This window comes from Polypterus senegalus, chromosome 13 (genome assembly GCF_016835505.1).
Source record: "Polypterus senegalus isolate Bchr_013 chromosome 13, ASM1683550v1, whole genome shotgun sequence".
NCBI lineage: Eukaryota > Metazoa > Chordata > Cladistia > Polypteriformes > Polypteridae > Polypterus > Polypterus senegalus.
Window position 1 is genome coordinate 146,975,837 of NC_053166.1, and position 26,482 is coordinate 147,002,318.

General features: G+C 37.3%; 1 protein-coding gene across 18 annotated transcripts in view; it reads right to left on the reverse strand.

Moving 5' to 3' along the window:
• The window catches only part of rbfox1 (RNA binding fox-1 homolog 1), a 2,577,027-nt gene that overhangs the window by 60,323 nt on the left and 2,490,222 nt on the right, over window positions 1-26,482 (reverse strand). For all 18 annotated transcript variants that reach the window (XM_039775112.1, XM_039775116.1, XM_039775111.1 and 15 more), the window contains one exon: window positions 22,274-22,327. In XM_039775112.1, the coding sequence (XP_039631046.1) occupies window positions 22,274-22,327 (54 nt within the window). The remainder of the gene's footprint in view (window positions 1-22,273; window positions 22,328-26,482) is intronic.

Consider the following 26,482-nt stretch of genomic DNA (forward strand, 5'->3'; position numbering starts at 1 on the left):
AGGCAGGAAACAAACCCCAGGCAGAGCGCCAGCCCTGCATGTACAACCACTTCAATTTCTTCATTGTTGACCTTGATATCGATGCTCACATTTTTTGCTGTTGTCATGATCTTTATTTTCTTGATATTCAGGTGCAGTCCCACCTTCTCACTTTCTTCTTTGACTTTCATGATCAGATGACCGAGATCCTTCTTGCTTTCAACCAGCAGGGTAGTATCATCAGCATATCGGAGGTTGTTGATGTTTCTGATGCTTATTTTCACACCAATCTTTGACTTATGCAGGTCTGCTTGTCATATGGCAGCTTCTACATGCAGGTTGAAAACTACTGGTAACATGATACATCCTTGGCATGTGCCCTTTATTATCTTTGACCAATTTGCGTCTCCATATAGTGTTCGAAAGTAGTTGCTTGATCTTGAAAGAGCAATCTTATGAGCTCGGTGAAGTGTGGTGGTGTGCCCATTTAGAGCTGCTTGTGCTCAAGAATATCGAACATCTTCCAAGTAATTGATGAAACACATGTAGAGGTCTGTCTGATATTCATTGGTTTTTCCACAGTCCATCAAAGGTTAGTAATGTGAACACGAATGCCTCTACCTTTCCTGAAGCCACCTTGCACATCTGGTATTTCCCTATTGACGGTTGTATTCAAGGGTTATGGTGCAGTAATTTGAAGAAGACTTTGTGTCTTCCTTCTTCAGAATTGGAATGAATACTGATCTGTTTCATTCTTTCGGACACATGCACGTGCTCTAAATGAATTGACATAACATTGTTAATACTACCACTGGTATAGGCTTGAGAAACTTTGCTGGTATACAGTCGATTCATGGGGCTTTTCAGTTAGCTAATTACTTAATTGCCCATGCAACTTCTTCCTCTAGAATATCTGGCTCCAGTTCCAATGTCTCATTCTCCTCCACTAGATAATTCTGATGTTCACTTTCATATAACAAATGTGCATGAAAAAGAGCCAAAAGCTGTTGAGAAGTATGAATGTTAAAAAACTGTCCTTAAACTTAAGTGGGGGCCAATGCAGGGAATCTATGCTTATGTGTCACACTTGTAGCAACAACATTTTGAGTCAGCATTTTGAATTAACTGCTATTTCTAAACAGTATGCAGTTTAAGATTTACAGTAGTCAGTTCTACTTGAGACAAAAGTATGAAGTAACTTATTAGTGTTTACCATACTGAGAAACTGCTCTAGTTTTACTTTATATCCTATCTGGCACAAATGGGACCTAAACAGTGCAAAAACATGAGTACTTAAGGAGTGACCCATAATGAAATAAAATATAATGTGTATATGGAACTCTAAAATTCAAATCTCGGCCCTTATGTTCTACCAGACGGTTGTGGCGAGTGCCCTCTTCTACGCGGTGGTGTGCTTAGGAGGCAGCATAAAGATGAAAGACGCCTCATGCCTGGACAAACTTGTTAAGAAGGCAGGCTCCATTGTAGGATTAAAGTTGGACAGTTTAACATCTGTGGCAGAGCGACGGGCACTAAGCAAACTCCTGTCAATCATGAAGAATCCACTGCATCCACTTAACAGTGTCATCTCCAGGCAGAGGAGTAGCTTCAGTGACATACTGCTGTCACCGTCCTGCTCCACTGACAGACTGAGGAGATCGTTCCTCCTTCACACTATGCGACTCTTCAATTCTACCCAGGGAAGTAAATGCTAACATTACTCAAAGTTATTGTCTGCTTTTTTATTTTTATTTTTTTCATTTTTATTACTATTTAATTTAATATTGGTTTTTGTATCAGTATACTGCTGCTGGATTATGTGAATTTCCCCTTGGGATTAATAAAGTATCTATCTATCTATCTATCTATCTATCTATCTATCTATCTATCTATCTATCTATCATATAGTGCCTTTCACATCTATCTATCTATCTATCTATTATATAGTGCCTTTCACTCACTCTATCTATCTATCTATCTATCTATCTAGTGCCCTTAATATCTATCTATCTATCTATCTATCTATCTATCTATCTATCTATCTATCTAAAGTTTAAAGACAACAGTGCCCTGTTTGAGTTTGCAGAATTAAACCCCTCTAACAGATCTTTATTTTTTTGTCAAATCAGTCAAGAAATATTTTCTATAACAGACTCAATAGGAGAAATAAAACTGGTTCATTTAATAAATATACAGTAGCTGATTAAACCTCTATTGAATTGAAAGTTAATATAATGTTGAATGTTATCTCTTAATGGTAACATATTACTAGAAAGCAGCAGAGGTATGTGCATGGTATATGACACATAATGTTTGCTATTTCAGCCATGGCACAAACATTATTCCCTTTCCTAATCTATGCAGTAATATTAACAAGTGCAAGGAGTTCCGGTAAACTTTAAAAAAAAAATGCCTCTAAATTATTCATTTCCTCAACCTGCTTTTTTATAGTACGCAATCATGGAGAGCTACAGTCTTTGCTTAGGTAATTTGTTGTTGTGGATAACATTCTCATTTCCTGACTTCTAGAAGTGTTGTATAACATTTGTATTCCAGTGAATTTTAGGTAGGGAGAAATATAAATCAATAGTCAACTGCTAACATTTTCCAGATTTGGCCAAGCAGTAAAACCTTCTCTGAGTGGTAAAAGCTAGACGGGACCACAAGCCATCCTTGGAATAACACAAAAAGGCTAGAACATACAAAACAGGTTAGTTTAATGAACTGTAACATAAAAATACATGAGAAGGAAAACAAAGAATGACTAAAAAATTGACAAAATCAAACAAAATGTATTACATAATTGTATTAAAGATTTAAATAAACAGAGAGTCATCTGAGCTAGTTACTTACTGTATGTAAAAATAAAATAAAACCCAAATTCTGCTCTTTGAAGTGTAAAAAAAAGTCATCTCCTCATGCCTTAAAATTGGTTTAGTAATTAAAAACATTACGAAATGTCAAACATATAGTGCTGATCACAACATTTTAAGAGTTTGTTTTTGAACAAATGACTAGGCAGAAAACATCTCGCTTCCTGGTTACTTTTACCCTAGAGTTTCAGGACAGTATAGTTTATCGTTTTAATAACTGTCTGCCATAAAAATCAGTAGACATCTCTTGTGGATCCTTATCTGTCAAATGGAGATTTTCTTAAAATAATACCTCAAGACAAAAGTGCCATGTTTTAGGAAACACAAATGGATTCTGCAGTTAAAGGAACCTAACAAGTGACATAAAGACATAAGTAATTGCAGCATTATGAAACAGAAAATAAATACAATACATTTGGACAAGAAATGACTATATACAGTAGCTAAAATATGAGTGGTGACAAAATTACAGACTGGACATTTGGTCCACCACACTCTGCGTTTTGATACAACTGCAATAACTTGAATTCATACACCATTCACAATGCAAGCGGCTATAACTTCAGTTTGCAAAATGCAAAGAAAGTTAAACAATTGCTGCATAATTCAAGTATACTTTTTAAACTAAAAATGGAAATTAAAGTTATAAACATGCAGGCAGACAGATAGATGGCAGTACTGATAGGCAGAGCTGGTAGCATAAGAGAGCTGGTGGCATTAGATACTGGATGATTCCTGTTGTTCCTCCATGCAACTCATTTTAATAAAAAACTCATTAGAAAGTACCACCAGGCAACAAACGATAATCAATTCAAGGACCCGCATTTCTGCATTTTTTAAACCAACAATAAAATGAATTTCATTTTCAAGTATGAATTTTTTATAAACTCTTTTTTCTATAATTGTTGAAAACTGTTTTTACATTTTTTACTCTTATAATAATTACAACCTACAAACTGTAGTATTCTTTGTAGTCAACTGCATCAGCTGAGACATACCACGGTGTTTTTTAAAATTTTACGAAATCATATAAACCTCAGCCTCATATTTCACTAAATATGACAAAAGGGGCCATTTTCTGGATGCTATTACTAAATCAGAGATGGGTTGGAAAACACTATTTCTAAATAATATATAGTTAATATGTTTTTAAGGAAATGTTTGTGACACGCTTCAGTATATTAAAATCATTTATCCTTATCGTTACTGTTTAGACAAATATTGCAGTAAAGTTCATTAGTAAATTACTTTAGGAAATTATATATTTTATTTTTAGTACTTACTATTAATGATTTGATAATATTTTATGTTTCAGTATTTCTTTTAGTCTGCTATTTAACTCTGTTCCATGCTTTGCTGGCATGCTTGTAAAATGTAATCAATATGAAAACGTTAGGCACAATAGCGAACCTAGCAGACCTCAAAGCAAAGCATTCCTGCCTCACTGTAGTGAAGCAATATTATCACCTGCCACAAATACATTCTTACTGAAACTATATTTTAAATATTACATCCACTTTGTGACATCATGCTAAAAAAAAGACATAACAATAGCAGTATCAAAAGTGTGATAAGAGGACCGTGGCAAAGAGCAGCTTTTAATAAATAAATAATTGGGTCCCAGAGCATGCAGGTGCACGTTGTGCATACACGCTCTGCTCCAGGGCTGATTGGGGTACTTGGCTGATTGTGCATCCACGTTCAAATGCGAGCAGGGTCTGTCAGGTGGTTTATTCACACCTCAGAGAAGGTGGAGGACAGCACCTGCACTCAAATGTCAGTATAAAAGGAGCCTGCATGTTAGAGAGGGAGATCAAAGACAGATTAGAATCAGATTAGATGAGAACAATGGAAAACCGTGAGTGACTGCAGAGCAGAGCTAGCTAGAGAGAGACAGAGAGAGAGAGAGAGGGGAGGCAGAGTGTTTGGTAGCCCTGCATAAGAGTTGAACGATTGATGCTTTACGGGTAGATCGTTCCTTTACTGCTGATTTATTAGAGGAGCAGGTTCGATGGTTGTGGAGTCCTCCTTAGGTATCCGAGGTACGAAGACGGGAGGACAGCCAACCCCGAATGGTCTGGCAGACACTAATGGAGGCAGACAAGACAGGTTTGGCAAAGAAGTCTGCAGTTGCTGGTGTCTCAACCGGAAGAGCAAGCTATGGGTGAGCTGGGAAAAGAGATAGGAAGTAACGCTGGGCTCATTTAAAGAATGGGAAAATGATCAAGGACCCAGTGACTGTGTCTTATACTGGTTTTATCTATTGATTTTTGAATTTTTAACTCACAAACAATACACTGTTTTTATGGACTATTTATTTATTGAAGATGTTTATGCACTGCACTTTTGAACACATTAGACTGCTTTTAGTAAAAGCACAAAAAAAACATTTGCACCAACCCCTTGCTGACTATGTGTCTTTATTTGCCCGGCTCATCTCTGTTCATGACTATTGACTAAGGAGGGTGGGGCATTGCAGGAAACATTAACCACATGCACAAGGATTGAATGGCATGTCCTATTCCGGTTGGCTAAGGGAATTAAGCTCTAGTCTTTATCAAAGATGGCTACAATGGACTAAACCATCAGTAAAGCTCAACCAAAAAAACTTCTTTCAGATAAACAAATGGAATGAATATTGTAGTTGACGCCAATGAGATACTCATGGAATATAGCTTCTGTATAATTTAAAAAATACTTGATTTATGCTATCAGAATACACTTAAAATTTCAATGATGGTGAATCACTGAAGCTAGAAAATTGTCTTGGCCTGTGTTTTGTGGAATCAGAAAGAGCTTATTACATTTGAGCCCATGGTATCTTATAGAAGGTGCTATAAGAGTACAGAAAGACTGACGTTAATATAAAGTGTCACTTGGTCCCTGTGTTTGGTAGCCGAAAGTTATGTTCGTGTAAGTTGACATTGCTTGATTTCAGCTTTAGACTACCATTTGGTGTACCTTGTCTTCTGTTCACGACTTTCATGCAGCCAAGGTTTGCAATATATCAATTTTGGGAAACCTAAGGAATGTCTGTGCTGTTTGCAAATGATGTTGTCCTCTTGGCCCCAACAGACCGAGATTTGTGGTGTACACTGGGACAGCTACTGTATGGTCCTCTCAAAGAAAAGAGTATAATATTTTCTGAAGGTAAGGGGCGAACAGTTGCCCCAGTGGAAGAGGTCAAGCACCTTCTGGTCTTTTTCACACAAAAATGTAGATGTGACTTTCAGCAAGACCAACAAATTGGTACAGTGACTGCAGTTTTATAATGATGTACCAGCCTGCATGAGTAAAGTCCACAGATGTAGCTGTTGATTTACCCAGCCAATCTTCATCTTAATCTTTACCTATGTTCATAAACAGTAGGGAATGCCTGAAAGAATAAAATTGTACAAAAAAACTAAAAGTCCCTGTGTAGGGTTGCCAGGCTCATTTTCTGTGAGAGGGTTAAGAAGTTCAGCTGCTTCTTTGAATCATCAGGAGCTAGTGGTTTGGGCACTTTATTAGGATGCCACATGGGCATTTCCCATGGAAAGTGTACAAGGTATGGCCCTCTTGGGGAAGTCTGAAGGGCTGACCTAAGACAGGCTGGAAAGGGTTAACCTCTTGATTGTAACAGTAAGATCTAAGTATTCCCCAAGAAAGTCTAGATAAAGCTGTTGGAGGTATGGAGGTCCGGTTAGTCCAGTTAAGCTTGTTGGTATCACAACCATCTCCATGAAACATGGAAAGAAAATAATGGTGGTGATGATAGTGATAATAATTTATGAATAGTTAATAGGCTACATTTAACTATGTATCAGTAAATTAGTTTTGTTCTTTAAATTCACTAGAGCAACCATTAATGCCCTGTTGTGTAAACAAGTAAAAGTATTAATTTGATTGTATCGTTTCCATTTTAAAAAAAAAAAAATTACTGCTATTTAAACTATCAATCTAATACGTTTGCTTCAAATAAACCACCGACAGTTTACAGGTGCTACCCTAATGGTTGAGTTTCACTCTTGTGGGATCTGTTCTGAAACAGGCCATATATAGTATTTGCTCTCTTTAGCAAGAGTATACTATATTCAATTGAAGATTTCAAGATCTAAAACTGTTATATAAGTATCCATCCATCTATCCATCCTTTAATTAAACCAAAATAGGGTCAAAATAAAGTGTAGCCTGTCCCAACATGTTGGGGTTAGGAGCATTGCAAGGCACTCTCACACATCCTCACTTACACCATGCCATATCTTAATCTAACAAGCATATCTTTAGAAACGGTAGAAAACTACAGTACTTTCAGAAGTTTACAACACAATACTGTAAGAAACAACATATAAATGATACACTGATGGTGGACAGACAGGAGTCAAATCAACTCCCCCGGGGCAGAGTAACAATGTAATAATGAGAAGAGTAGAACATAATAAATTTGACAAGCGAGAGGTGATCATTCAGTCCATCAAGCTTGTTTGTTTTGTTCACAGCTCAGCTTTCCAAATACCTCATCCAGATACTTCTTAAAGAGTGTCAAGGTTTCTGCTTTAACTATATTTCACTGTAATTTGTCCCAGATTCCCAAAATTATTAGCATAAAGAAATGCTTCCTAAACGTACTTCCCCTCAATTTCAGCTGCTGTACCCGAGTATATGTTTCACCCTTCAACTTAAAGAATTCTACTGGATCTCCTTTATCAAGGACTTTGAGAATTAAGAAGACCCAGATTACGCTCCCACGCAGTCTCCTCTGTCCAAGACTAAACAGTTTTAATTTTCTGGCTTTGACAGAGTAGGGCATGTTCTTAAGTCCCAGAAGGCTCCTAGTTGCTCTCCTCTGCATAGCTTTAAACTCTGCTATGTCTTTTTTGTAGCATGGTAACCAGAACTATACACAATATTCCAGATGTGGTCTCACAAGTGCATTATATAGCCCTTATATAGCAGAACAAAGATCCTTGATTTATATTCAATAGTTTTTGCAATATAACCTAACATTTTGTTTGCCTTTGTAATTGCTTCTGCATATTGCTTAAACAATGAAAATATTATGTCAGCATAGACCCCAAATCCTTAACAGATTTTGATTCCTGTAGGACAGTGTCACACACGTGTGCATAGCAGGCAGCTGAAGGGCTTAGAGAGGACTGATTATACATCTGCCCAGGGGGGCGGGGTACGCTGACGCTCTTTCTAAGTTCCCTACAGGTCTTTCCCATGAAATCCCACCAGGAGCCAACACCTTGAATTGGGACACATCACTTCCGGTCCCGGGCCTGAGGACGACATCACTTCCGGTCCCGAGGACAACGTCACTTCCACCCAACGTCCTATAAAGCCTCCCGCCTTTTCTCTGGGAGGCAGTTCTGTTTTGGACTCTGTCGTGTAAACTTGACTCACATGAATCATTTGCTTTTGCAGCCAGGAAACCGCATTAAACGGGTGGCTGCCCCAAACCTTGCCATGCCTCGTGTCTCTTCTTGTTACAACAGTATCTCCTATCTTGTACTTATAAATGGTGTTCCAGTTGCCCATGTGCAGCACTTTGCACTTTTTTATTTATATACATTATATATATACAGTGATCCCTCGCTATATCGCGCTACAACTTTCGCGGCGTCACTCCATCGCAGATTTTAAATGTAAGCATATCTAAATATATATCACAGATTTTTCGCTAGTTCATGGATTTCTCGGACAATGGGTCTTTTAATTTATGGTACATGCTTCCTCAGTTTGTTTGCCCAGTTGATTTCATACAAGGGACGCTATTGGCGGATGGCTCACAAGCTACCCAATCAGAGCATGTATTACGTATTAATTAAAACTCCTGAATGATATACGATATGCTTCCCCCGCGGTGCTTGATTGTTTGCTTTTCTCTGTCTCTCTCACTCTCTCTGACAATCTCTGCGCCTGACGGAGGGGGTGTGAGCAGAAGGGCTGTTTGCATAGAAGATATGGACGCTCCTCTAAAAATGCTGCTTTATCACGGTGCTTTGGCATACTTAAAAGCCCAAAAGCACATATTGATTTTTTGATTGTTTGCTTTTCTCTCGCACTCTCACTCTGACAGTCTCTGCTCTTGACACATATTCTTCTGAAGAGAAGATATGTTTGCATTCTTTTAATTGTGAGAAAGAACTATCATCTCTGTCTTGTCATGGAGCACAGTTTAAACTTTTGACTAAAGGGTGTTATTTCATGTCTAGAGGGCTCTAATAATGTTAACAGTGTGGGAGAGTTTATAAGGGCTTAAAATACATAAAAATAACCATACAAACATGGTTTCTACTTCACGGATTTTCATCTATCGCGAGGGGTTCTGGAACGCAACCCCCGCGATCGAGGAGGGATTACTGTAGTGACGACTTGGGGTGCCTCAGACACAACCGCACAGGCCACAGTCCTGGGTTGAAATAAAGTACTTTTTTATTATACTAAGTACCTTTCCACCAGCTCTTCTTCTTCTTCTTAATAATAATAATAATACATTTTATTTATATAGCTTCTTTCCCATGCTCAAGGTGCTTACTGCCTTCCATAACAAAAATAAACTTTGTCGCAAATTCTTTTACTTTTGTCCTCTGCACCTCTATATCTGTTTTGTCCACCTCTTCCCAAAGCCAACCCTCTGAGTGAGGCGAGGTTAACTTCTTTTAAATAGGACCCGTGAGTAGTTTTAGGACCATAAAATTGCAGCCAGAAAGCACTTTCGGGTTAATCTGAAGCCCAGTGAGGTAGGAAGTCCTCTAGTAGCACCCAGGAACCCCAACATGGCTACCCTCCTTATCTAGTTCCATGCAACTCTGCAAAAATCCAAACTGAAATCAAGTCCAAGAAGAACTGACACCTACTGTAGTGGGAGATGCACTGTTTTTGGCAGACATGCCCCCAATAAATCCATCCATTATTTCTTCTCCCTATAACACCCCCAGCTGTGATGCTAGTCCATCTGTTAGGTCTCTCAAAACATTTAAATATATACTAGGACTGTGAAAATTTAGTGAATGTGTTGACAATTCTTGTTATTTACGCCAATGATTTTCTAACCACTAAATAAACATACAGGTAACTGAAGTCTCCATGGTCAATTGTACTTCAATTTAACCGTTCAGTCTCATGGTACTGCTTCTGTGAGTCTTACACTCCTGTCTTTCTCACCTGCATTTGTATCTTCTGTGTCCACTGTCTATGTCAAATCGAAGTTTTCCATCGCTCACACTGGCTCTGAGGGAAGAGTGTGCTTCCACACCTCTTTGAGTTGATCCACACCAGGATGGAGACTGCTTGGGAATCACACACCAAAATCAATGGATTTCAGGTGAACTGCACAGTCAGCAAGACATGTCTATCTCTGTCTCTTTCTAAGGTTTAGTTCTCAAACATTGCAAGATATTTAATCTGGTGTGTTTTTGTACCATTAGGTTTAAAACAATTTTAGAATTTGTCAGACAAAGGCAGTTGATTATACATACAATGAAGACTAATTTTAGCAAACAATTACTATTAATAAAATACACATATCTAACATTGCAGTATAGTATTACTAATATTAATTAACAGCGGAAAGCTATTGCTTCAGACAGGGATGCCAATGTTTGGTAACCTTCACCCTTCATTTAAAGAGAAATACAGGAACTGGCTGAAGGCAGAAGCAAAGTTCTGGTCAATGTTGTCAAAACAGAAACACAACACTGCAAACAATGGATCCTATAAAACATAAAGAAACATACCCTTCACAACTGACTTAATTATTTTACTCTTTTTGACCAGAAATCATATGTAACTTGACTTACATTTCAAATTTTTTGATCTGGACTCATATTAAAATGTGTAATTTTTGTAATTTATTCCTTATCAAAAACTGCTACTGTTCTTGCATTAAAAAAATATTGTAAAAAGCCTTTGATGTGCATAAGAAAAACTAAAATACATTTATTATAACCACACAAAAACCCTCAGTAATCTGGTTCAGTGAACGCTGGTCGCCGCTGCTCGCCGGTAACTTTTTAATGATTAACTTACAATCTAATGGACTAATCAACTGTTTTCATTTTCATTTTGGGCAGATTTATTCGTTGAGTTTTATTTTTCATTCATTTAAAGCTAGACTGATTTCTAGCTCGACTTGTGATTTGGCAATGTATGGACTATTTTTCAGCCTATCCCCGCTTTGAAACTTACCTGGCTTTGTTCTCCGGACATCTGAGTTATCTGCGTCTTCGCTTAACATGTGGACCGGTAGGATATTTATTTGGTCCCTCACTATCCTACCTGCGACAGGCCTGCTTCAGTACTCCGCTGCCGAACTGCGCTTCCGCCTGTCAGAGCCTCCGCTGACTGGTCTGTATCTCCACCCAGACATCGTATTCTTCCCCCGTCGGAGATACATCCACTGCGGGTCCTGCCGGAGTATCCAAGCTGACAGTTTAAAATGAATAAACTCCATCTGGTCCAGTTCTCGACGTCCTCCACGTAACTTAGGCAGAGTCGCTGACCACAGTGTGTTAGCCAGCTTAGTCTGGTTGGCTAACACCGTTGCTAAATGCGATAACGCCATTGTCAACTTCGGTCTGTTGAACATCTGCTCACTTGCAAGCAGGGGGCCTCTCATCCATAATCTCCTCACTGATCGTAAGTTTGACTTGTTCTGTCTAACCGAGACATGGCAACAACCTCATGACTTTTCCCAACTTAACGAATCCACTCCCCCAGGGTTTGTATACATCTCTCAACCTTGTGACTCTGGCCGGGGAGGAGGTCTTATGTTAATGTATCGTAAGAAGTGGAAAGTCCTGCTGTTGTCTGTTCCTGCCTTCAGTTCATTTGAATTTCTTGTGTGTCAATTAACTGGACCTATTACTACTATTATTGCAAACGTTTACTGGCCCCCTAAATCAAATAATGACTTTCTGAACGACTTTGCTGTTTTTCTTACACACTTATTTACTGTTTCATCAAACATAATAATTCTGGGGGATTTTAATATACATATGGATAATATCAATGTCCCTATTACTAGAGACTTAACATCCTGCCTTGAGAGTTTTGGATTCCAGCAGCATACTGATGTTCTCACTCATTCCAAAGGACATATCTTGGACTTGATTTGCTGTTCTGGAGTTACCCCGCTCGATTGTGCTGCAGATGAACTCCCCATAACTGATCATTTTATTTCATTCAATGTTAAACTTGCACTTTCCAATACTAAGCTTTCCCATCTCATGTCTTTCCGTAATATTAAGAATATTAACTTAGACTCTCTTTCCTCTAGACCTCCTCCATGTTGCCATTCCCTCCTGAACCCTCAGATCCTCTTCCTCCATCCACTTGACTGTCCCAATTCGTCTGCCTTACCACTATAGGAGCAGAGCATTCAGTTGCTCTGCTCCGCAGCTCTGGAACTCACTTCCATCTGAGTTTAGGAATATTGAATCATTTTCACTTTTCAATTCTAAACTTAAAACTCATTTGTTTAAGACTGCTTTTTCTCTTTGATTACAATTTGCTCTGTCTGATTTTAATTTTTGTGCTTTAGTTTTGTTTATAATCTGTGTTTTATTTATTGTTCGGTGTCCTTGAGTGTTTAGAAAGGCGCCTACAAATAAATAAAATATATTATTATTATGAATTGTGCAAAGTGCACTATTAGGGGGTGAGTTTTGGCTAATAAGAGTTCAATATTTAACAATTTGTGGGGAAAATATTTCAATTCCTACAGGTGGTACACCAAGAAAAAAGACTGAAAACCTTTGCCCTAGTGATTGTGTGTGACATTTGATCACATACGGTATGTGTCAGTAGTCTGTTGTAGTTAAGCATTTGCTTTGATTAATAGGTCTACTAATCATGCCATGTGACTACTGTTAGCAGTAACTGAGGTCCAAGATCAAGCTCTGCTTCAGAACTTTGGCTTTATATTAATGGAGGACCAGACAGGACCATACAATGTTTTGGGGGACCTTGACTTAATGTGTGGGAACTCCTGATCTAAGCTATTTCATTAATGATGTCTGAAAAACATTATATATATGAAGGCTGCTTTTGATTTAAAACTCTGCCAGAAGTGTAAATATCACAAAAGTACAATGTTCTTGGCATCACGTAACAGCACACATGCATGATATTACTGTTAAGCACTTTATTAGGTAGCAAAACAATGGCAGATTACAGTCCAAGAATGTATAACTTGACTTATGTCAATGAATGAAACTAAATCAAAAGCATTAACCATCAGTATGTAGCAGAAAATGGATTACAGATTTCTAAAAATAAATGGACAGGACTGAGTGACATCATTCATTGAAGTCTAAAAATTCTTATACATTACCTTCACATGGGACAATTGTGTCACATATCAAAGATTTATAAAGAAGTAACAAGTCTTTGAGGTTTGAATTGTACAGCAGTCACATTCACAGGGGAATACTGGATATTGCTGAACTACCTGGGTTAAATGCATGATTAATTGAGTGAGATTTTTGCAGTTACTTGCGATTAAAAATCTGTATGGTTTGATAGCCTGAATTATAGCTGCTGATTAATCGCCATTATCACATGCAATTAATGTATTAAAATTTTCTGTGATTACATTTTTTAATGCATTAATTACATCTGGTTAATTTGACCGTGCAACACATATTAATGAAGCATCACCAAACAAATCAAAGACTATTAGTTGTAGTAGTAGTAGCAGTGTAGAACTGCCACATAAATATATTGTACAGACATCTGTCTTATGTGCGCTGTTTGTTACTGCCTGGGCTTCCACACATTTAACATGTGAAAGCTTTCTTCATTATAGGACGGAAGGAGGTAATTGACAGCATTGCCCTTGAAGGATGGGATTTCCAGGCTGCTGTCAGGAACTATTCTTTCTAACTGGCACCCAACTGGAGGTTAGGCCAATATTAAGAAACATCTGATTCAAGAACCTAGATTTCATTTTCTTCAGCGGAAAAAGCAAAAACAATTGATAGAAAAGAGCATCCTTTGAATTTATCTTCCATCCATCCATCTTTTGTTGCTCATCTGGATCCGTGTCGAATGGCCAGAAGTCTAAGCAAAGATGCCCAGATGTCCCTTTTCCCTCGCCACCTCCTCCAACTCCTCCAGGGTCAGATATCAATATATTCCCAAACCAGATAGGTGATATAATCTCTTCAGTGTGTTCTGGGACTGTCCCAAGGTCTCCACAGGCAAGCACTCAGGAGCACTCAGAAGCCTGAACTACCTAACTGGCTCCTTTCAATGCTGAGGAGTAGTGGGTCTAGTTTGAGCTCCTCCCAAATGCTTATGTTCCTCACCCTCTATCTAAGTCTAAGCCCAGGCACCCTACAAAGTAAGATAGTTTCTGCCACATATATCTGTAATCTAGTTCTTTCAGTCACAACCCAAAGCTTGTGACCACAGTTTAGAACAGGGGTGTATACTGAAAGGCAAATCAAGAGCTTTGCCTTTTGGTTCAATTCTTTCTTCACCTTGACTAACCAGTACAATATCTACATGACTGTTGATAAAGCTCTCTGATCCGCCTGTCTATCACTCATTGCCTACCTCCCTTACTTGTGAACAAGACCCCGAGATGCTTAATATCCTTTGCTTGAGGCAGCACTGAAGTGTAAATAAATCTGCATTAATAAACTGGTCTGCTTAAGCAATTGGCTGAACCTAATAGTCAGAAAATCAATAATGTCTTATTTTTCATCTTCATATAATTTTAAAGACAGCATTATTGACAGAACCAATCAAACTATAAGACTAATTTGCATTATGATGTGACACAAATTAAAAAAAAAAAACAAAAAACCTTACTTTAAGTTGTTGACTAATTAGAGTTTACAGTTTATTAATTTGCTTCTGTTATACTAAACATTTAAATAATCTAACTGGAATAATTTAGTATGCCTAGGCAAGTGGTTATTAAAACTGTTTTGTATTAGAAACTAAACACCGAGTTACAGTACATCTGCATTATAGAAAAATATAACATACAAAGAAAATATGCTAAAAATCCTATTAATATGCATTTATTTACAATTCTACATTTCTGATTAACTGCAATTAAATGTTTTAATCAAAAACAGCCCCAATATTTTATATATTTGTTGTGTGGTGGGTGCGGCAATGCACTGTATCAGTGTGTGCTCCTAACTTCATCCTATATATACAAAGTCTATATATATATATATATATATATATATATATATATATATATATATATATATATGTCTATATAAATATATATATATATATATACACTCACCTAAAGGATTATTAGGAACACCATACTAATACGGTGTTTGACCCCCTTTCTCCTTCAGAACTGCCTTAATTCTACGTGGCATTGATTCAACAAGGTGCTGAAAGCATTCTTTAGAAATGTTGGCCCATATTGATAGGATAGCATCTTGCAGTTGATGGAGATTTGTGGGATGCACATCCAGGGCACGAAGCTCCCGTTCCACCACATCCCAAAGATGCTCTATTGGGTTGAGATCTGGTGACTGTGGGGGCCATTTTAGTACAGTGAACTCATTGTCATGTTCAAGAAACCAATTTGAAATGATTCGAGCTTTGTGACATGGTGCATTATCCTGCTGGAAGTAGCCATCAGAGGATGGGTACATGGTGGTCATGAAGGGATGGACATGGTCAGAAACAATGCTCAGGTAGCCCGTGGCATTTAAACGATGCCCAATTGGCACTAAGGGGCCTAAAGTGTGCCAAGAAAACATCCCCCACACCATTACCCACCACCAGCCTGCACAGTGGTAACAAGGCATGATGGATCCATGTTCTCATTCTGTTTACACCAAATTCTGACTTTACCATTTGAATGTCTCAACAGAAATCGAGACTCATCAGACCAGGCAACATTTTTCCAGTCAACTGTTAAATTTTGGTGAGCTCGTGCAAGTTGTAGCCTCTTTTTCCTATTTGTAGTGGAGATGAGTGGTGCCCGGTGGGGTCTTCTGCTGTTGTAGCCCATCCGCCATCAGATTTCGATTCATACCTTTGAATGTAATACTCCGATCTACAGTACACCCTGTCAAGTAAGTGAAGAAGCCGCTGTGACGCAACATCAGAGGCTTCACTTCAGGTGCTGACGCCCGAGGTTTCAGCTGCGTAAGAGGAAGCACAGGTGTTTACACTTCATAAGCCCCAATTAGGGTGAAACACGTTGTGTACTGCTTATATTATTTGGCAGGTACTGTATCACACATCTACAAAGTATGATCTGCTTCTTGCAACTGAGATGTGCATAGGTTACCTGGTAGGTAACCATCCAAATAATCAGACTGCAATTCAAACCATTGAATATACAGTATATATATATGGTGGGAACCCCGAAAATTCCCTCAAAAATTAACACCATAATTCCATTTAAATCTCCATCAAAATACATTCCCAACACTTCTCCCATTACTGGAAACAATTCCTGTACTCATCTTTTGTCACCATGACCAGATCCCTCTTGTGTGTTTCCCTGAGTTCCTAATATATTACCAAATCTTATTTACTTCAGACTCAATTTTTATTTCAGGAACAAAAAGGAAGGGAGATCTGGCAGGTGCAAGGGGGTTCGAAGCAACAACCACATTCTTCCTGGTCAAAAACTCTTTGACAGACAAACGTGATGTGTTCAGTTGTGTTTTCATGTTTAAAAATCCAGCTTTTATCTCTGGCTTTCCAGTACACACCTCTGCAACTCAGTGTCATGAAAATGACACTGATTAACAGTCTCTTTATGAACTAGTCTGGCATGGCGAAAGAAAATTTACCACTCTACTATACACAGACACAGCAATTGTGTCAATCAGGGTCGTGGACAGGTTAGTGGCCAAGTAATACTGTTCCCTGCAGTTATAAAGTTCCTTGCATCACATCACCCATCGACGGCAGGTGCTCATAGCACCACTACGATCTTTTCGGATCTGTTTTCACGCCGAGCTGCTACAGCACTGGGGGCCTGCGGTTGCCCCGGCAACTGATAGTCTGTCTTCAACAGATGCACTATATGGCTATTGCTGTTTTGTGGCACTGAATAAAATATGGAAAAGTGCCAATATCTCAATTTAACTTTTATATGAAAGTCATGTTCACAATAAGTTCACTTCACTGGCCCACTGCCTTTCCACCTATAACTGCAGATCACAAGTCTATAAATACATAAAAATAAATTGTATTTTATGTAAATTCAGTTTTTCTCAATTTTGAACATGCCAAATTTGCATTTTTGTTACTGGATTATTTTTAACATTATTTCAGTGGCAATATCATGTCACCATTTTTTTTTTTATGTTATTACACTATTTTTCTTGATTGAGTCATTTTTTACATAGATACATGCTTACCGCATTGCTTGTGGAAACTGACCTTTTGCAGACCACCTGATATTTAATATTTATAAAAGACAGTGGAATGGAATACCAAAAAACAATCAAACAACAACTTATGTATTTAAGCTAATAGATCTGGTTATTGGTAAAAAAAATCTGCTTTACTTTCTTGTGACTTAAATGTTTAAATTTAGTATTGAGCTTTATTTTGACCTTCTGCTTCTCCTTACACTATGACTTAGCCTGTCCTCCTTGTAAAAATCCATTTCCTGGTTTTCTGTGATAGTTATTTTACAATAAACTATCCTTAACATTACGATTGTGAGACAACACCTGCACAAACACAGAGAGGGCCTGCAAGTTCTCTGGCATTCCGGCTGGGAATTCAACCTGGGCCCTGGCATTATCAACTAGCAGCACTGTCAAGTGTCCATGTAACGCTATTTCAGCAAGCAAGAGAGTTTAAATGAAAGAGGACAAGACAATGCGGAGAATGAATTGACAAAGACAGTATTTAGCAAATTTCTAAATTCAACAAAGAAGTGACTGCTACAATGCTGATATTGTAAGTTCTACCTCAACAAAGAGGGTGTTGCTGAAATGAGAAACAAATTCAACAGCAGAGTTTTCTTAAAATTAAGAAACTGGCTTGAATAAAAACTAGTCGTCACATGGTGTTCTCTGGGTCGAAACCACTGTAATTTAAGCATACTTAAGATAAATTGAAGTCAAATGATTTTCTTTTTTATGAAACTTGATAAATTACATACAGCAATAATATAACAAACTGTTTAGTAGACTTAATTGTACTTGATGGCAAAAGCACTTTCATTCATTTAAAATTATTACTATGAGGATGAGCTTCTTCACATATTGTTCTGCTGATACTGCACTATGCATAAAAGAAAGAAAACTATGATTACAAACAAGCATGCATATTAAATGTAAACTCATAACGGAATTTGCACTGTTGCCTAGGCGACAAGAATGTAATTACAGATTCAGACAAAGGGTTTTTTATTTTGCTGTTCATGAACTGCATGCCACAAAGCATGATAAACTTAAAAACATAATATGTAAAATGCCCTCACAAAGTATGGCAACAAAAAATAGCAAAAGAAAACAAAAACCAACCAGCTCACCTGTCAGGTGCTGCGCATTTTATGAAATAGGTTTATAGTAATTTCCATTACAAGCATGCAGCAGTGACTTTAATACCTTCACTTCAAGTTGTCAAGACATAACTGTACCTCAGATTTGCATCACATTAAGTTCTTTTTCCTTGCCATTCTCATTGTTATATTGATTTATATATTTTTTCTAAATTTTCATTTTCCTTTACACTCTCAATCCAGCGGAAGCTCCAAGTGCATAAGAGTGAGTTATGTAAATTCAAATGGTGCATCATATGAATCTTGTTAAGCTTTAGAGGGTTATAGCCCATTCTGACGGAATATTTAATCACAACAATGAGCTGGCAGACATGATGTACAACGCGGCTAAGCCTTACGGCGTGTGTCTTCTCCGCCAATTGAGAACTGGTGAATTTGCCATTCATCAGTGCCATCCTGACAGCTTTGTATAACCTTCTGTTTTTTACTTATTTATGAAGATTAAAGATGTCTTAAATCAACAGTTTTGCCTCAGATACATCATCTTTACTCCTAAAGTGGCTAAATTTTTCATCATTTGGCCTGGTGAAATAACGGAAGTTTTAAACAAAAGCTGTTGTAGCTTTCCCTTTTCAGCAAGCATCTTCAGTATAGTTTAAAAAATATAATACAGAAAAGTAGACTATAGTAGGTAATTTAAAGATGGCGATACTAAAAACCAATTAACAATTATACATTTTTTGACCATGCAATTGAACATTCTTGTTTGATGTTGGGTATATCTAGATATTGCAGCACTGAGTGTAGTCATTTCTGTCTTGATAAGACTGCACATGTAGTTACAGATTTGCTTACAGTTCTGTAGACCTGCCTTTGATTTGCTTTACTTCTGAATCCTTCTCCTACTCAAACGATTCATAGCTGAGAAACAGTAAAGTTGTCATTGCTTATTTTTATGAAAACTACAAATAACTAGTTAAAAAATATAAATCAAATAAATTGAGCCATCCTGTTGTTACATATTTTTCAGTGGGTAATGCCTTCCGTTCTTTAACACACTCACTCAAAATAACATGAAATACTGTATGTCTGGAATGGTCAGGAAATAATTACTGGACTCGAGCAATCCAGCGTTCAGGTGCTAGGAGGGAATGTGAACAAAGCTAATGCACTGAACCAATTTTGTAGTAGATTTTCTTTCCCACTGCCACCTTCTTTCAATTACTAGTCCCCCACATCATCCCTCCTACATGAACAATTCCACTGCTTCAAGTGGAATGTCCAGTTATGTGTTTACCTCTGACCATCAATAAGAGATGTCCATAATTCAAGACTAAGTAAAGGAGACAATTGAGGAAGCTACAAACACAGGAAGAGCTGCAGGACCAGATGGAGTCGATCCTTGTGTTCTTAAGGCCTGTGCTGACAAATTTTGTGGTATCCTCTGTCACCTGTTTAGTCTGTCCCTAAGGCTCCAGAAAGCACCGCTGCTGTGGAAAACATGCATTGTTCCGGTTCCAAAGTAGGCAGATGCCAATTCACCAAACGACTACACACAACTGCCACTTACATCTCATAACATGAAGAATTTATAGAAGCTGATACTAGACTATATAAATGCTCTTGTGGTATATCAGCTGCATTTAATGATGTTTGTCTAACAAACAAAGTTTGGAGTGGAGGATGCAATTATCTTTCTGCTCCACAAGACCCTCTCTCACCTAGACAAAGCCGACAGCATTTGTGAGGATTATGTTTTTTCATTCCTCCAGTGCCTTCGATACAATCAAGTCAGTCCTGCTAATGGGGAAGCTCATACTGTAGATATGCAGGTGGATGAGGTTAAAGGACTGCATTTCTAATTAGATGTGAACAAAACTGGAGTACCACAAGGAACAGCCTTGTCTCCTTTTCACTTTACTCTGTACACCTCACACTATAAATAAAAAAACAGGTCATATTATGGGGTGTTTATTGATAAGGGGGGTCAGACTGAGTATAGAAGTCAGGTTGAGAACTTTGCTTCTTAATGCAGAAAGAATTGTCTGCAACTTAACATCAGCAAAATCAAAAAACTAGCTATTGTCTTTTGCTGAACAAAGGAGCCTGTATGTTCACTCATTATTCAAGAAGTAGATGCAGAGGTGGTACACTCCTACAAGAACTTGGGGTCCACATCAATAGCTTGCTGGACTGATCTCAGACTCTAAACCCTGCCTGTGAAGGTGGAAGGGGTGAGAAAGACAGTCCTTACCTGAGATGTTGTCTTTCCTATTGGTCTTGGTGTATGGTTCCCAAGCAATCACCATCCTGGCATGGATTGGCTCAAAGAGGTAAGGAGTAAGAGGCAGCTGTTCCATTGAAACCAATGTGAGCATTAGCAGACTTTGATTTGGCATGGGCGATGAACACAGAAGAGAACGCGGGTGGAATGTAAGTGGGACAGGCAGAAGTGTGAGTCTCACAACAGCAGAACCAGGCACCTGAGTGAACCGAAGCACAAAGTAGAGTGGAGACTCAAGAGTCAGCCACTGTGTAGCCCTTTCAAGTTCCACTTTTTACCATTTTTGTGGTTTGGTTTGTTTCCTCTTATACTAGCTGACAGCTGTGCACTGTACAGGCTGAGGACCTCTGCTTTCTTGTATAACTACATTGATATATGACTACTTTTATGTAATAACTATAGAACATCTTAAGTTACTACCATTATGTTTATTTACAGCCTAATCATTAAAAAAAAAAAAAAAATCTAATTTGGAATTGATTTTTTTTTAAAAATAGTGTTAACCTTGTCAGGGCCAAGGCCCCCAATTTAAAAAACATTTGCTTAGCTAATAAAGGATATCAAATAACACATGCGTTAAATGCAATTACTACACCCTTGGACTCAATAACTGGCTCGGTCACACTTAGAAGTAACTAAGAGAAGTAAATTAAGTTACTAACCAGTCTCTCAAATTGACTGTAGAATAACTAGACCACTGCTATAAGCAAACCTGATTCACACATCGCTGATATGTGAAAGTTTTGAAAGTTGAAGAGCACATTTTAGGTTCTGATACAGCATTTAAACTAGTTTAGGTCAAAATTTTGACAAGGTTAGTTAAAGTTTCTATTTCTTTACCTTGAAATAGCCTAATGTAGAATTCCTTTTGTGTTTTAGATCATTATCTTGTTATATAACTCAGCAGCATTTCAGTTTCAGCTCATGAATGAAAGGCACAACATTCTACTGGAGAATACATTGATTACAAAGCAGAATTTATGTTTCATTCAATAATGGCAAGTTGCCCAGATTCTGGCACAATAAATCACCTGCAGAACGGGTACTACAACCACCATGAATAGCCACCGATACGAGGTTCTTCCAGGTAAATTTGGCAATATTAAAAGCCACTCTTTGAAGAAGGTAATGAGTTTAAATTTAACATAAATAATAAATTATAATATTTCCATGTTGTCTTTGAAGCCAAAAATACACATCGAATAAATAATCAAAGAAATAAAAATGATGAATTTGAAGGATGAAATTTCAAAATAGGATATAAGTGATGAGTGACAGTAACCTAAAAGGAACAATCTTACTGTACATTAAATAAATCTGCTTGTGACCGTGGAAAAGACATTGTTCATGACAAGCATTCAACTACACTTTCTACAATTTCTTTTACTTGCTAAAATGAGGGAGAAAAACAAATGCAAGTTTCTCCTGTAGACATACTGTACAGCACCTTGTAAAACATTACTTATATCCTGAGATTTCTTAACTCAATACCCAAATGATCGGGGTGGCTAAATCTAACCAAGAACCTCAATTCAGAAGAATGTTGTTATCTCTTTTATAATAAAGAGTTTTTAGAGTTATTCAGCTAAACAAAATCTCAGTTAAATAAATTGTGTATTGTAACAGAACAACATAAAAAAGTCTACAAAGTGTATCTCGTAACTGCACTAAAACACAGAATCTGTCATTTACCTGCATAGAATTCAGGACTGTATACTGCACCCACCACTGGATTTAACTTCCAGCCTAAAGAAAAAGAAGACAATAACAAACGGTCAGATAAAGAAACAAAACATGATTTTAAAGTATCAGGACTAGATGTGGGCTGGCCCACAAACAGAATGTACTATATATGCCCTCTTAAAATTACATTGAAATTCTTTTAAATATTCACCTTTACTTTATATGAAGGCATAATCCTAATGATATTCATTTCAGCACAGGGTATTTTTCAGTCGCCTTACTATTGCTTGATTCACTAAAAAGTCCTACATAGTCCAACTTATGTTAAAAGGATTGCTTAAGAAAATATACCATACTAGTGGACGCCCGCCGTAGCATATGGTGGTGTAAGAATAGGAACGGAAAATGGTGAGAAAGGAATTCAGAAATCAAGAAGAAAGAAATACTTCTTGAAAGACGTAGTTGTGAATAGGTGTTTTGCTGGAGACGACAGATAATGAGTCGAAAGATCTAATCTCGGAAAGATCTTGAATTTCAGCTTCACCACCATAAACTGTAGATGTTGCCATGTATTGATAGTACTCATGACTTGTTGTGATAACTCGACTTGCGTTGGAAAGAATAACAGGAAGAACGTCGCCAAATCTGTCCCAATGTGATGCAATGAGTGCATTGCCTTCGTCAACCATTTGTGTCAACAAATAACCCACTGATAGGAACAGGCAGTTGCCGGATCCTGGAATGCAGATGACGTTGTACAAAAACCCGTCGACAGAGAAGATACTGTTGTTCATTTCATAACAAAGGCTTAGAAAACAACCATCGCAGTATAACATAAATAGCAAGGAGTGAAACCAATAGCAAGGCGCGAAACCAATGGCAATGGTGGAGAGAGTACCTTCCTGTAGCAGGCTACGGAAAAGATTCCCAGGCGCAGACATGGCTGAAGTGAAAGGTCATGCGGTCAGGCTAGATATCGGGCGATGATGTGACACCAATGGGGTCATGAGAGAGGAGCGGGGAACGCAGTAGTCTGAAGGAGGAATAGGACTCGAGAAAAGCGGAGTGGGGGTGTATGGTAGGTGAGAGGCCGCAGGCAATGTGGGGATCGGTTTTGAAATAGGACGAACAGGAATCGAGAAATGCTGTGTGGTCTGTGTGTGGGCGGGACCGGGTTTAAAGAGGGAGACAATTAACTCCACTTGTCGATGTTTAATTTTAGACCAAGCGTTAATTTATTTTCAGTTGTTGTTTAACTAATTTGCATATTAAGAACTAAATACTGCATTAAAAATTAAATAAATTCAAATGATTTTTCATTGTCTTGATAGTAAAACTTTTCTTATTTATACTTTGAATCAATAGTCCAGTGTAGTTTTGCTTAATTCAACATTGCATGTATGGATTATTATTTATGTTCTTATTGAAAGGTCACTTTTGTACTTTTGTCTAGCATGGTCCAAATATAGTGAGAATAAATGTCCTTAAGTCTATTCTAATTGGCACATATACTAACAAATCAAATACATATATTTTATATAGTGATCTTCATAAAAGAAATCACCATAAAACAAATTAGGAATTTTATCACCACATTTTTGGTTTTAATTTTTACAGTTAAAAGTTTAACTTTTGCCTGCTTTTCCTATTTAATGGTTACAATGCTGCATAAGAAAACTTAACATGCCACCACCATTCAAGCTGAAGGGGATCCTGAAGTTTTTGTGCTTTGCAATATTCAGTGTGTACGACTTAAGCTTTTTGTTTCACAGAACAACATATATTTAGAACTTTATGGTCATATACTATCACATCTCTGACTATTTTGAAAAAGAAGAATTTTCTTATCAGATCAAAGTGAGATTAGGTCTTCTAATTCTAGTAAATCTAACTACAGGCACCTGAATGTGCTTTACTTACCCTAGTATCTAAAAGTTTCTTGGCTAAATGTAAAAAGTGAAAACCTTATTTATTGTATTATGTGCCATTTTTGACATTCCTATTTTGGTGTTGTTTTGCTTTTCATCATCACACTAACTGTGGCAAAATGCTTATAGCTTCTGAGACATAGGTTTGCTATACAGTTGGTAAGATGTTCTGAATAAACTGCAGCTTCATGTGGTTTTAACTGATTGTAGACAGAATTTAAGGACTACAAGTACTTATGCTGCCTTCAACCTGTAATATACAAGATGGACAGAAAGGTGATACTGTCTTCAATCTGTCTTATGAAACTGAGAACATTAAATTTTTTTATGCCATTTTTGTATATTATGCCTATGATATACAGTAGAATGCAATAACTACATAATGAAGTAAATATATGTATCTTTAAGAATGAGAAAAGTGACTCAGTCTGATAAGAATGAAAGGCAGATGAATTTCTGTCAGTAATAAGTGTACACATTCACGACAGTTGTCCAATGGGTCACTTCAAAGTTATTTCATAGCTGCCTGTAAACTGGGAGTTACAGCATGGAAGTAGGTCTGACAGATCTCTCTCAGACTTTAAGTTACACTAATGGCCCCTCAATTTGTCCAAGAAAAATCCTTAGAGATGCTGGTCGATGCACACAGCTGAAAGGTTGTCTCATTTTTCATCCACATTCCCACTCCCTCTTTTGATGGCTGCATCGTCTAACTTTTCTGATCCTTTGCAGCCAAGACTTCCATTTATCATGGAAATAACAGCAATTAAACTTTACTTTGTCTTGTCTACGAGCCATGTGCCAGCCCATAACTGTGTGGGTTAATCATGTGTGACGGGAGCTGCCGTCCTGCAGTCTGAACACTGCTAAGATTCCTAAGATTCAGACAGAAATGAAAGAACTATACGAGTCAGGCCTCCTTGAGTATATATTGATTACCATCACAGCAGACCATTGTTAGTGTCAGAAAGTGTTTTGGCAATAGGCAATATAATTTAAATATTTCTGGCATCTTCTCATAACAATTTCTTTATGTACAGTATCTCTATAATACACTGCTGCATTTAGATGTTAAAACACATGCCTCAATAAGGCTGAAAGCAAATGCATTTAATTTTATTCAATTTCTTCTAACATTTTATTTAAGGCTGCTCTAATATCATTTTAGAGCAGAATAAATAAACATAAAAAATTAGGTATGAAGCCAGGAAATGTCAAGTGGCTTGTGCCCAAACATCTTTAGTATCTAAGCAACGAGGGGCCTTTCTGCTCTCCATCCTTCATACTAAATTATTAGCAACTGCTAGTAATTCATAGTTAGTGATGCATGCAAGTAAGGAATGACAGTCCCCTAGGAATTAATATCTGAACATCTGTAAGCCACATGATATGCAGTGCCTGAGTTTGACCACATAAAACCCAAGCCAATAAATATATGGCACACAATCATTTATAGTTTTATTTGGAGACGTTGGCATTTTTCCAGCTATTCAATATGTCATAATATAAAATGTAGAAAAAGTGCTAGTCTGCAAACACAGCAGACAGGAAATAGTTAATATCAAGAATCAGAAAACTGAGTTTAAAAATGTGAATGGTCATAAGTATAAAAAATAAGTGAAGTAATTATAACCTAAAACGTGAACAGCAAACATTTTTGAGATATAATCAGAGCTTGTTTACTGATTGTCTCAAATATTATGCTTCTATATCACAGTAGAGAAGGTTTGCATATTACTGTATATTGGATGCCATCACAAATTAACATGTTGTATGTAACACAAAAACACAGAAATTTACTGCAGCTGCAAGTCTTATGGGAAAATACTTAAATCTGACGTTACTATCAGAAATTCTTTTCACACAAAGTTATTAATATTAGGATGTTAAGGTTTTGGTTCAGTACAGTGTCCTTCTCCTTATTGTAAATGTAAATAGCATACTTACTGATTAAATGCAATACTGTCAACTGGAATTTCCTTTATTGCTACTAGTCATGTTGGCCTAGTGACAGAATATTTTTGTGAAATTCTTTTTGAAAATAATATCCCAGTGAAAACACTTGTTGACTGTAAGACTAGCAAACAATATCATCTGCAAAACGTATTCCACGGCGAATTGTTTTTTAAGAACCAAGCATGAATATAATGAAGCAATTTATACCTTATACCTTTCAAAAAAACACATTTTACGTTTTAGTTTTATTCTTTACTAAATGGCCTCTGTGAATGGATGTTCTAGCCATATCTTCAACCAAGAATGGGGCATGGTTAATTAATACAAATCTCAT